Source organism: Necator americanus, chromosome V (genome assembly GCF_031761385.1).
Source record: "Necator americanus strain Aroian chromosome V, whole genome shotgun sequence".
In the NCBI taxonomy this organism is placed as follows: domain Eukaryota; kingdom Metazoa; phylum Nematoda; class Chromadorea; order Rhabditida; family Ancylostomatidae; genus Necator; species Necator americanus.
This window is the reverse complement of record NC_087375.1, coordinates 9,887,688-9,901,356: the sequence shown is the minus strand read 5'-3', so window position 1 is coordinate 9,901,356 and position 13,669 is coordinate 9,887,688. Positions and strand designations below refer to the sequence as shown.

At 38.3% G+C, this 13,669-nt stretch overlaps 1 protein-coding gene across 1 annotated transcript; it reads left to right on the top strand.

Moving 5' to 3' along the window:
- Positions 1-12,887: 12,887 nt before the first annotated feature.
- Positions 12,888-13,448, top strand: RB195_013444 (uncharacterized protein; the record flags this gene model as incomplete). Its single annotated transcript, XM_064203259.1, has 1 exon — positions 12,888-13,448. The coding sequence occupies one exon, from the start codon at positions 12,888-12,890 to the stop codon at positions 13,446-13,448; it is 561 nt and encodes a 186-aa protein (XP_064059140.1).
- Between the last annotated feature and the right edge of the window lie 221 nt (positions 13,449-13,669).

Sequence of the window (13,669 nt, the reverse complement as noted above, 5' to 3'; positions counted from 1 at the left end):
TCTCGTCAACGTTAACGTTAAAAAACACATTTCATGTGGACAAACTTTCAAATCAGAGTGTACGTTCCCGTACCCAAGGAGAAAACAACTGTTAGAGCAATTATGAACCATATAATCGCTTGTTAGAGGTGTTATTATCAACCTTCATGTTTCAAAAACAAACTCCCTACGGGTGGAAAGGAAAACGAAGTGGATTTTTGTTGTAATTCTTGCTCACGTATATCCTGATCAAAATCTAGGGATGTTCTGGGGGAAAAACCACCAGAATCTATCGATCGAAATGAGGATTTTGTGCCGAGAGGCATGAGATCTACGCATCTATGTACGCGTTTCTCCTCTCGGTAAATCCACCCATAATTACTATTGTAATTTTTTTTGTGAAATCCGATCCGATTTGTTAAATATACGGAAGGAAACACCAGCAAATTACGATCGGATTTAACGAGTGAAGGATCCAGAACTCACTAACCATGTGCATGTAATTAATTCTCAAAAAAAGGTGATATGTCCTATTCGTTAGACTTAAAGAGAAAAAGAGGGAGAGAGTCTCAGACTATAAATGAAGGAGGAAACTTTTAACTTCACCGCCTTAATCATTAATTTTTCAGATTTTTGTCTCTTCAATCTTATTTTTGCATAGAATTTGAAAGTTGTAGCCCTGAAACTAAGTGAAACATCAATATTTAATTGTAAAAAAGGAACAGACATCTATATATTACAACAAAATTATGATCAGCTTAATTGGAGCATTTATATTTAGTTGAATAGTAGGAATCAGGTGATAAAAACACCAACGATTAATCCTCTTAGATAACTCGGTGGCTAAGAAGTAAAAATAAATACATTATTTTCAAAAGAGTTTTCCATTAGAAGACATTTTGCTCTACGAAAGGGAATTCGGAGAAATAGTAGAAGAATCGGGATGAAGCAGTACATAGGGCAATGAATAGTGAATTTTGATGAATAAGACAGAAACTAGTAGAATATATATGGCCAATGGGACCCTCGAATGGGAAAATTCCACAGAATTTACCGCTTATTTACAGCAATTTCTCAAAAAGATGTATACGTGTACTTGGATAATAAATTTGAATGGACGTACGAGGCTAAGCGAGATCGCAACGGAAAAGTCCAGTTCTGATTATGAAGATTACGGTACTAAGTCGGGGCCTTTTTAGCCAAGTTTAATTTAATTTAAATTTAATTAAAACTGTAAGTTTTCCGCTGGGGACAGATGTATTTAATGGATATTGCCGACTATTTTGGTTCTATTTGTAAACACTGCTCTTCACAAAAGATGGTTTGCCTGAAGGAATAATTAGAATTTTAAGAGGTCACGGCCTGACACTCAATAAAGAACTGATTAAGGTACAAGCATTTTAACGGATAATAAATACTAAAAAAGTCACTTAGACAAAATGGTTTGTTTTGAGAAAATTATGCGTTAAAAAAGTGAGCATATGAAAATTTATGAGATGAAAAAAATGAAAAAAAAATTGAAACTACATATTTGTGACTCAATATTTTCTTCCATTAAAATCACCCAATTCACTCAATTGAAAGAGTGGAAATTCTCAGAAATTCCTCAGAATTTTCGACCACTATGAAATAAAAACTAAATAACCGAGAGATTCATACGACATCACTTGAACAGCTCCAAAACGGCAGAATCCCAGAAATTCATTAACGTAAGCTATGAATAAATAAAGAATAAATGGATAAAATCGCAGGGGTATCAATCCACTTGGGATGCACCAACGCGTTTTACTGGAATCCGTAATCATTGAAGTTTTGGAACGCTATTGACCCACATAGAGAGTTGCACTGGTCAGCCGATGAACAAGTCAGTGTTTTTATCCTCCCAGACAAGTGTAGTACCAATTCATCAACCCCGAAGGGGGAAAAAACTTGGTTGGCACTAAGTCGGTTGCGAAACATCGGCAGTGTGGCCGGAGCGGACCCGTAACTGATTGCGCTACACCCGTCCCATAAATAAATAAAGAAAACCAATCGTTGTAGGTAGCATACGGTAGCATATGACTGAACTGACTGGAAAAAGTTCAGTTCTTAAATTTTTCTTCGTCAAAGCAGCCGAGAAATCCGAAATAACTCTCTAGAGTAGGCATAAGAAGGATTTAAAATCGCTTTTACAAAGATGTTCTCTAATATATGAGCTTTCTTCTGCTTTCAAAGAAAGCGAGAGACGAGAAATTTACAAGAGAGGAATTTCGGGATTGTATTCTAATCCTTTGGAAAAAGAAAAGGAAAAATTTGGACCAAGAGCAAAAACAACTAATAACAAATGTTAGATATTGTCTGATTGATTCGAAAAGACATAGTGCTTAGGAAAATTAGCATTCCCTGCTCCCACAAATCATCCATGAGATCCTGAATCTCTCCAACAGTCCAGTAATGTTGTGGTCTTAGAAGAATGATAACTATGACGGCTAACATATCCCAAATATTAACTAGCAAACGTTTCGTGGTTTCTTTAAAGGAAGTACGTTTTTCGAAGAGCTTCCGAGAAAGAAAATTAGAGAACATTAAATTTTTCAAAAAAATCACTGTGACTTTTTTCTGCATAAAATCATTTTCCTTAAAAAAAAATCACCATTAAAAAATCATACTTATTCTTCTTCGCACAAAATCTAAGAATAGCTGAGAAAAAGGCAATATTCTGCAAAATTTTCGGTGTTTGGTTCTGTCCACTAGTAGATAGGTTTTGGAACGTAGTTTTTAAGAATCACAGCAAAAACGTCACACATCGCCAATAAATCCACGAAGCAGAGGAATCAGAAACGATTCTCGCGATGTTGCGCAGGTATCCGCTACAGGGTAATCAGGGAAAATTTTCGGGAAAATTGAGTTCCTTGAACTAGTTGATAGGGTCCCGGACGTACTTTACGAGTATCACAATGTACCTGCGAGCAGCTCTCGCGAATCTATGAACCAAAGGAGTAGGAGAGTACCAGAGTGATCAGTTGTCTCAACGAGGCGACACTTTTACGCCCATAACATTGGGAAAAGAAGAACGTGGTGAAGTGAATTTGGGGTACATTTACCAACAAAAACAACTGCTACACGAACGAGAAGTGGGATTCGCTCCTCTTATGCTCCGATGCCTCAAGCGTGCGGTTGTGAAGAGTTGTATTGTTTGATAAATTGATCCCCCACCACTCTTAAGGGTCCTGATTCTCCGATTTTCAATGATTTCTTGAGATAACACTTACATTTACATATTATTTTTTGTCCTATCCTATCGTCTTCTTGAATCCTTCACACGCTTGTAGTGGAAAGAGCAGAAAATCAGAAATCTTCCCAACCGATAGTTAAAGCGGTCTTAAATTGAAAACATCCGAAGTGGAGTCTAAATTTGGACGAGGAGAACTGCGAACAACATTATTCCTCTGGGGAAATCCAACCTTACGTGTACGAGTGGTTCAGTTTCAGATAAATACGTAGCCATGGTTATAGTGACCGGATCATTTCCAATAGTGAGGCGATACTTCCTTTTTTTACGAGTTCGTTCCTTGTAAATCCTCCTAATATTTTTCCTATTAAAATGAACTATAATCATGAATAACTCTTAACCATACATTGTCCTAGTAAGATAATTTTCTTAAATAATTTCTGGTTTTCAATTTCGAAAAAGTATCGAAGAAGAAACCAATTTTCTCGTCTTTAAAGGCATCACTCCACGAATCTGGAGTGGTACGGATTTCCGGTGGAGTATTCGTATACGGGATCGTAGATTATTCAGAGAAGGGTGATTCCGTCCATTTCTTCCTAATTGCCGTAAAAAACGGCCCGGAAGATACGGTTTCGAGCGTTCCGGCGCACTATTTTCCACAAGGAGTTCGATTGGAGCGCGCCGGCCTTGTGCGGTGCCGCATCTTTCGGGTCGTTTTTTTACGGCAATTAGGAAGAAATGGGCGGAATCACACCCCTCTCCATGATCTACGGTTCCGTAAACGAATACTCCACCTGAAATCCGCACCACCTCAGATTCGTTGTATGCTGCCTTTAAAGCCGGACTTTGTATGAGGTAGCCTGGTCCCGGCCGAAGATCCTTGATGTTTTTGATATGAGGGACTTTTTCTTGGAATTATACCTTGAAGACCTTCTAGAACCAGGAGTTCTTCTTATGCTGATGTTTATCTGATCAAAATTATAAAATAAACATAATTTTCCCATCCATAAGGCCATTCCGTATCTGACACCTGTTTTATACACGAAAAAAAAATATAGGAAAGACAGTAAAAAGAGAAAGTAAACGATGAGAAGAGAAAATTTACACGAAGTGGGACTGTGTCATCAGTCATTGAGGTGTGAACAGGTGACGATCACGCCTCACCTCATCTTACCACACATAAATATTTTCGAGCTATTCATTTTACGATAGAGTGTCATGCGTAACGGTGAAAGTGATATGATGAGGGTGTCCGATTACCGTGCGTGTGTGCGCGCGAAGTTGGATCTGTCGCAGCTGCTATCCAGAAAGAGATCTTTGTAGTAGGAAAAATAAGCTGGGTCGGATAGGAACGGATAACTCGTTGAACTTCTAGCAAGATTTCCTAGTTCCTGCATAGTTTCCGGAGCGGAACCGTTTTTGCGATGTTTACCGCAAAATACTCCAGATTAGCGCATATGTAGATATTCGCATGGATATCTACAGTGCTCCTATTTAAATACGCCAAAGACCACGAGTGGACGGCTGAGGAAATGAGAATGAAGCAGTTTTTTCCAGAAAAACAGTTATAGAAAAAAAAAGTTTCTGGAAGGCTGAAATTTTTATCGAAACGTTGACAAATGCAACATAGAAAATAATCTAATTTTAGATAATTTTCACAAAACTTTTTCACTTTTATAAAACTTAATGACGTAGACAAATAGTGCACAGAATGTAGCGAATCTTTAGAACGTCTTCTTTCGGGGATCTTTTTTTTTGGGAGTAAGAGAAGAGCAATTGAACAACGTCACTACAGTTTTTCTTTTAGAAACCTTCTCTGGAATTCTGATGAGGAAGCGTTGGTGGATGGATTGTGGTTTTAGAAAAAAACTGTAGAGACAATTTTAAATGTTACAAGAATGCAGAATGAATTCATCAAAAATGTCAAGTGGCGCAACGAGTTCTCTCGAGACAGAAATCGCAAGCCTTATTCCGAAGAAAAAGTGCCCTAAGCATAAGGAGCATTTGAAGCTCTTTGAAAAATTCTTACAAATAATAAAATTTAAAAATAAAAATGAGAAAAATAAAATCTGAAATCTTCTAAAATAAGTGTCCAATAAATGAATTTTATCTAAACTGTTGTTGAAGAAATATTACGTTGTTTTCAAAATTTCATGCAAGTGAGAAGCCGTGAAATTATTTATTAGCTAGTCATCGCTTGTTTATACATGGGATATAATGATGTGTTGCAAGAAAAAAACACCTTGGGGAAAATATTGAGTGTTCGAAGCGATTCTCACCTGTTAGTTGTTTCGATTAAAAGAAAAAGAGGCCTATAAATAAATAAATAAATAAACGAGCGTTCATTTCTCTTTTTCACTGATTACGGATTTGTTTAGTAAGCGATTCATGGCAAGACACCGGTATGTCGAAAGATCAAATTATGGGTGCCCAGAATAAGGAAAAAATTGGCATACCTTCAATTTGTGACATAAACTTTTGAAAAACTCCTCGTGCCGACATTTTTCTCGTTTTCAAGTAGAATTCTTTGGCTATTGAGAGAGAAAATTGTAACAACTTCGAATGGAAGAAGAGAGAAAAGAGCGGAATTTTTTTTTTTTACTTTTTCTTCAGTTGAAGAGAAATGTTCACAAATCCAGGAAGCTGCGATACTTTATTTCCATCCACAGTGAGACTCCTTTCAGGAATCTCGTGATTAGGGAAAAGTTGCCAAGAGTTTTTCCTCTAAGAAAATATTCATCAATAATATGAGAACTATGTAATTATTCAGCTGAGGTCACTTCTTGCTAACGGAGGAAAAAAAAACCATTAATTTCTCTAAATAGTTCTTTCAAATCTAAAATTTGCATTTAAAAAAAACTAAGAAGAAATTGAGGCAATGCAGTAATGGTAGAGAAACGGTAAGTACAAGAAAAATATTGGTACAGCTATTTAAGAGAAGATTGAAAAAATGTTCCACGCTGTTCTTGTCGCTACGGCAATCAGAAATCAGGAAGGTCCCGTAAAGTTTCCATAACGTCGAGTGTCATCCATAATTTGTAGCTTAGAAAAAACTGCAACTCTAACTTTTAATGCTACTTTTGAGTTTCAGAATACCAGTGCCGTATCGGAAACTTCTTGACGATGTAAAGTAGAGCAAACTTAACGACACGGAAGTATCTCAGTAGATGATCGAGTTTTTTGCGCGCATTAGCAATGATATTACTCGGGGGAGACGGGACATATTTGTCATTCCACGTGAAATTGTCCCATTGAGCATCCGGAAAATATTCAAGAACGTGGACTGACCTATGTGCTCCAGAATTTCGAATCGTCAGAAACGTAGAGGGATTCGTCATTGAAAATTGAGTTTATTTACAAGCACTATTTAGGAAAATAAACCCTCAACCCATTCTTAATAGACATTTTGAAAAATCCGGGAATTAAAGATGAGGTCAAAGACATCGAAAGAACAGCAGCGAGACACATATTATGCTCCTTAAAATGAACTTTTAGGAAAAATATTGTGACTGTCGGAAAAGAAGCGGATAAGTGGTTTCATGGATGTTTTTCGTGTAGATACGGAAAAAAACACCGAGAACATAAAAATAAGAACAAGCGGATGGTTCAGCAATGGGAAACTCGAACGCAAAACATCCAAAAGAATAGAAAAAAATAAGGAAAAGAAATAAGAAAGAGGAAATAAAAAGGATTAGGTGTTAGGATACGACGTTTTTAAGAAGAATAGAGCATTCAAAGACCTCTTCTATGAACTCCAGTCATAGCAGCTGTTGAAATGCGAAAATTCAATTTCTTCGGCGCGTTATTCCGTCATCTTCAGAAAATCCTCAAAAACTCCTATACGCTTCCCGTAAGCTTAAGAATAATTCATCTGTTTTTTGAGGTTTGCTTTACAGCTGAACATTTTTTTCAAACAAAAGTGAGCATTTCTTTCTTTTTTCTTTTAATTTCTCCAATTTCTCATCTCTTTTTCCGCTCTTTTTTTTTCTTCTCAAAAAGTAATCTTCGAGGATATCTTCTTTCAAGCATCACAGCAGAAAAACACTCGTCTCTTATATCTCTCGTAGAATTTTCAACTCAAAAAAAATATTGTGCTGCGGCGTTTGTACGTTGTTTTAGCCAAAGAACATCGATCATTCGTCTGAGCTGTGCGTCCGAAGGCTGTTAAGGACACCGCGATTGTAAACTTTTTTTTTTGAAAAACATCATTAATTTTAGCCGTTTCTCAGACAGATCTAAGTTCAGCGTCTTTGTCTACGTTTGCTCAAATTTTTTAATTAGAACTTTGTCCAGACATGCTTCTTGGCACTTATAATTAGATTTAGGCGGAAATTCAACGCTAAAATATGCTAAGCAGTCTAGGAAACATGACGTATAAACATTACGTAGTTCCAGATTATTGTTAGAGTCAAACAGAAATTTGTTAAAACCAAAACGAAATTTATTAAATATACCGACTTCTAAACTATAACTATATCTCGTATATAAGTCCCTATAGAACTTTTTTTTTCAAAAATCTGGTAGAAACGGACGTAATCACTGAGTAGTTTTTTTCTTACCTTCTGTAAATTTTCCACTTTTTTCCAAGTCACGCAAAAAATGTGCAAAATATTATGAAATGAACATTTAAAGTTTAAAGGCATCAGCTCACAAATCTGGAGTGTTGCGGGTTTTAGGTGGGTTATCCCCTATACTGGGTCGTAGGTTATGGAGAAAAGGGTGTCCATTTCTTCCTAATTGCGGTAAAAAACGGTCCGGAAGATGTACAAGGCTGGCGCGCTCCGATCGAACTCGTTGTAGAAAATAGCGCGCCGGAACGCTCTAATCCGTATCTTCCGGACCGTTTTTTACGGCAATTAGGAAGAAATGGACACCCTTCTCTCCATAATCTACGACCCAGTATAGGGCATAAATCAGCTGAAACCAGCAACACTCCATATTCGTGGGGGTGATGCCTTTAATTTAAAAAAAAATTGAAAATAGAAGTAAAAACAAAAACATAAAGTTGAATTAAGGAAACTCTTTGAGCATTACATATAGACTTCCAGAAAAATTGTCTCAGTAAAGTTAGTGAGCCGATATTGTTGTCAAAGAAAAGCCCTGTCGAACTACTTCGGTTAGTTTTGAGAAAGAGAAAAAGTAACTGAATTTTCAATGATTGCTGGTTTTTGAGAGTGATTCTATTTCAAAGAATGCAGATCGTGGATGTAGAATATCCGTAGAGGAATAGATAGGAGCTGTGCTTGGAACGGGGAACCTTGGTTCTTTTCATCCTATGAGATGATTAAGTAGTGACGAGGCTCGTTTGCTTTATGACCACTTTCATTTTTTCTTTTACTGTGCACATCCAATAAGGAAGATGCATCCACTGAAATTAACCAGATCTCTTCTGCCTCCTCCCTCTCCTCCTCCTCCCCGCTATCTTCCGTGCCACCTCGGCCCCTAAGCTCAACATAAGGATTAACAGGAGGTAAGGCGAGACTCTCAGTATTACGTAAATTGATAATAATACTACTACTAATACGAAAATTTATTAATGAAGAAGAAATAGACATCAGAGGCGATCTATGGGTAAACTGCTGCGGCACGATATTAATATTATTACTACGTTATCACTAATGTTATTACGATTTTTCGCCGCAAGGTTTAATCTCGCTAAGAGCTTCAGTTTGCTTTAATTTCGACAAAATCCGTCCAGACTCATCAGACATAATTACACACAAAAAAGAATTTGTGGTCGATGGTTTAATCACAGAAAGTGGATTAAGTAATCGGGGCTATGGTGCCAGTAAAGCAAATCGTAATTGTTGTGATCAGCTTTTCCAGCAACCTCCAACACCTATTGGGTTGATGTAGCTAAGAAAGAGGATTTGAAAAAATTTCGAAAAAAATTTAGAAGTACTTTTATTCAAATGTTTGACGAGATTTCCAGATATAGGGATGTAGCAATAGTTGAGAAATTATCTAAAAGTGTTCTAGGGTTTATGAAATTTTCGTATTTTGTATGAAATTCATATTGGTTCGAATGTCCAAAAATATGTTCCAGAAGATATGGTTCATACTGTACTTTGATGTACATACTTTTCAAGTGAGAACGAAAGTTAAATTTTGAAAAAGTAGCATTTTACTTAACATTTCGCCCTCAGATTACCGCATATATGGACGATTTTTGCGCGACGCAAGGATGAAAGATGCACGAACGATGCATGTAAAGGACAGATACTTGAGGACTTTTCAGCTGTATACCTCATAATTCATCGTAAAAGCAAAGGAGCGTGATAAGTAATAAGTAATAAAAAGTATAAAGGATAAAGTCACTAGCGTATCAATCCACTTGGGATGCACCAACGCGATTTACTGGAACTCGTAATCGTTGGGGTTTTGGAACGCGTGTTCGCCTATACAATGACTTGCAGGAGCTAGCCGATGTGTCATATCAGTCTTTTTATCCTCTCAGACAAGTATGATACCAATTTATCAAACCCGGAAGGATGAGGGGATTGGTTTGCACTAGGGCGGTTTCGAACCATCGACCATGCGGCTACAACGGACCTCTAACCGACTGCGCTACACCCGCCCCTTTAATAAGTGATATAATGATTAATCAATTTCTGTATTGAAGGGAAATGTTTTGGTTCGATGGAAAATGGTGAAAGGAGCGTGTGTGTTCAGGAATTCTGAAATTCAGTGAGAAATCTGGAAATTCTTGTGTGGAAAGCCGCAAAAACTTAATCCCATAGTCATTTTCCATTATTATATCGCCAAACTTGTTTGATATTCATAAAACGACTTCAACAAACGCGCATGACGTCCACAAAAATGAAAAATATTGAAAGGTCTACGCCGAAAAATCCGCTACAAACTTTTTAACTGTTATGTGAACAAGTGATCGCATTATGGTACTGTATCAATGCCAAAACATCCTAGATCTAGCTAGAATAACAATGAACCTCAATTACTGTACAGATGATGAAACGTTTGAGAGGGTAAGCGATTTAGTGGTTCTGATTTTCCGAGGTTTGACGAAGGCGATAACCCTGGAAAAGTAGCCGTTAATAAAAATCAATACCTATTGTAGCCATACTTTAGGCAAATCAATGAAATCCACGACCCAACACGGCAAAATTTAAGCACAGTTGAACATGAGCAGTAGAGAAATCTCAGAAAAAATCGAACTAAAAACTATACGAAAACCAGAAATAATAATTTTGAGGGAAATATCCGGAGATGTGGAGAAATTGTCTATGAATGGACAAAAGATTAGTTCCGAAGAAAGCTTTTTTTCCTAATAACTTGGATGAAAAGGACACTGGAATCCTTAATGCAATCTACTGAAATATTAACTAAGTTTCATTGTGTTCCGTGGAGAGAAAAAAATTCTAGACATTTTTTGCCATAATGCGTTTAACGTTCTGCTGTAGCTAGGACACCAACGATCATCCGAGCTCAAAGTATGTGAAAAGTAAATCTTCTTTTTCTGCAAATCCTTTTTAGTCGCTCGGGAACGAAAAGAAAATGTTGAGGGAAACTGTGCGCTAAAAAGCTGTCAGCAAAAGAAAATTCTCAAAGAATTCCTTGAATATTCTACTAAAATTCGCAGGCAGGTGGTTTTTTTTTATAAGACAGCTTCTCATCTGACAAAAAGGGATACACAAATCTAATACTGTATAAATTCAAACAATTAAACTGGCTATTTATGGTTGGATAATACGGATATCTGGAAAATCCGTGGAAAAAATGATAAACAAAATCCAGAAGCAAATATTTATGTATAAACAAATGAGGTTGAGCGGATTTAGCTGAAAGCAATTTGACTGAACACAGAGGAAATGTACACAACAACAATCCGGCAGTGAAAGCGCATCATGAGTGGCGGAACTCTCAAATTTAGAAATCCTATTCTAGCTTCCCTATCCTGGATATTTTTAGATATAATGAGTAAGCGCACCGTAAAAAAGTGCTTCTACAAATTGAGCAAGGTAGGCAAGGAATGGAGAAAAGTCCCATTAATTCCAGGTGCTTAAAAACTAAGAACAAGTTTCATAAAAATACTCGAAAGGATTATGGCGATTACCAAGCAATTTTCATGGATTTTGTTTTTTCCTTTTTCTGATGGATTTTCTCTTAGTTTCAGACAGATAACAGTACAGCTTACACGCCTGTTTTTGGGGGACACTTCTCAAGACGAAATTCTCGAAGTATATTTGAATTCAGCTGCTCATTTCCTTTCGATTGTTTTCTTTTTCAAAAATTAATTTTGTCTACTTCCAAGGAGTCGGTCGATTTGCGATCTTCTAACGCAGTAACGAATTTTGAAACACAAGTTAGAAGCCGTGTTGTATTTAAAGGATAAAGAATAAAGTGTCAGGCATTATTCTACTAAAATTCGACTGCTAGATTTTGTGCGCTAAGTTTCTTTTTCTACATTTTCTTTCTTTCGCCTTTCTTTCCACTTTATTTTTTCGACCTTTATTTTGTCTTTCTTTTTTACTACTCGTAAGTTTAGCTGAAAGACAAGGTTCAGCGGACAAACTCATCAACAATCCTTTTGCGCAGACTGACGATTCACGCAAACAACAAGTCCACGCGGACTTGGGCATTTGAACGCGAATCAGCCCATCAGACAATTTTTCTTCTTCGCTGAATAAACAGGGAGTTCACTTGTCATTAAATTCCCCACTTTGCCAATTCGGTCTCCTGAATGTCAACGGTCACCGAGTGCGAATAGTCAGTGCAATACGTAGATAACAGGAAAATAATTCTTTGGGATACGCCATCTCCCAAGCATACCTTTTTCTGTTCCAATCTTGCAGAAATTCATGACTACTACACGAATCTTCCGAATCTTATTGTGAATAAGATTGGTTGGATATTTAAAGGCATCACCCCAAGAATCTGAGGTGGTGCAGATTTCAGGTGGAGTATTCGTATACGGGAGGGGAGATTACGGAGAGGGAGGTGATTCCGTCCATTTCTTGCTAATTGCCGTAAAAAACGGTCCGGGAGATGCGGCGCGTGCACAGGGCTGACGCGCTCCAATCGAACCTCTTGTACAAATGGTGCGCCAAAACGAATGCAGCCGTATCTTCCAGGCCCTTTCTTACGGCAATTAGGAAGAAATGGACGGAATCACCCCCCTCTCCGTAGTCTCCCATCCTGTATACGAATACTCCACCTGAAATCTGCACCACCTCAGATTCGTGGGGTGATGCCTTTAATCCATTCGGATTGCCTCCACTGAGTTCGCCTTCAATACAGAGTCCCAAAGGTCGTTGTCTTCACAACGGCTTACCGCCTCATAATGGAAGTGACTCTTTTGATTGAAGTGCCATGCACAGCGGAGGTACGCCCTCCTACGGGGTCTCCCAAGGTAAGAAGGAGTTAGAATCATCCGACACCGCGACTTCTTGGGATTGGTAGCCTAGATAAAAGTAAACCACTGCTAAGAATCACTACCGTGTTACCAGAATTTCGCAAGGTCCTCCTTGATCCTTATAGGTTGGGCGACGACTTCTGGTGAAAGCTAAGATTGTCATGCAGGTCAGCTAAATTTGATGAAGTTTTCTTGCCACTTCAGCATATACACTGGCTTATTACCCCGCACAGTGGGACCTGGGATCTCAGTCTCGGGCGGTATGGCGACGGGTGAGAAGCGATCAAATCTCGGGGTGCTTGGGATGTCTTCGATTGTGGACCAATGCGACACATCCACGCTCGCAATGAAGACTTCGTACTCCCAACGCGAGAACAGTCCACAGACACTGACCTACATGCCCTTCTCAGAGTTGCAGAGCAAATTAAATACCATGTGACTGCTCTGCAACAGATCAAGAGCAGAAGGAGTGACGTACGGCAGGTGAATGGCGGTACGGTCGTCATTTGCGGAGAAGAGGTTTTGTCGCAAAAAGGGGGTGGTGGTTTTGTTGTGCAACCATCAAATCGTTCATCTTTTCGATTCTCACGAGATCCTGTCACCTCGTCTGGCCTTTCTTTGCCCCATCAAAAACCCATCAGCATCACTATTTGCTACTCATCAACATCAGTAGCTGATATTTCCGAATTGGGCGCGTTTTATGAGGTGCTGGAAGAAGTGATCCGCAACGAGAAGTTCTTTTACGAATTTGTTGTTGGAAACTATAATGCGAAACTAGAAAACCTCACAGAAGGAGAGCACAGGATTGGAAGGTTTGAAAAGGGGGGCCTGAAAGAAACGGCAATCGTCTCGCCGAGCTTATTCTCCAGTTCGCCTCTTTCATAGGATTTTTCTTTTTGTGAAGGAGCATCATCGTCGATAGACATAAAAAATTACCTAACGACACGAGTCGTGCGGAGGTCGACCACATACTCAACAACAGAAGGTGGTGTCTATTTGACCCCTCTGTGGTACTATCGTTTTGTAGTAGTTCTGATCACCTTCCCCTTCGTGGAAAAACACGACTTAACCACGCGATGGAATTAACATCTGCTATCAACGACAAC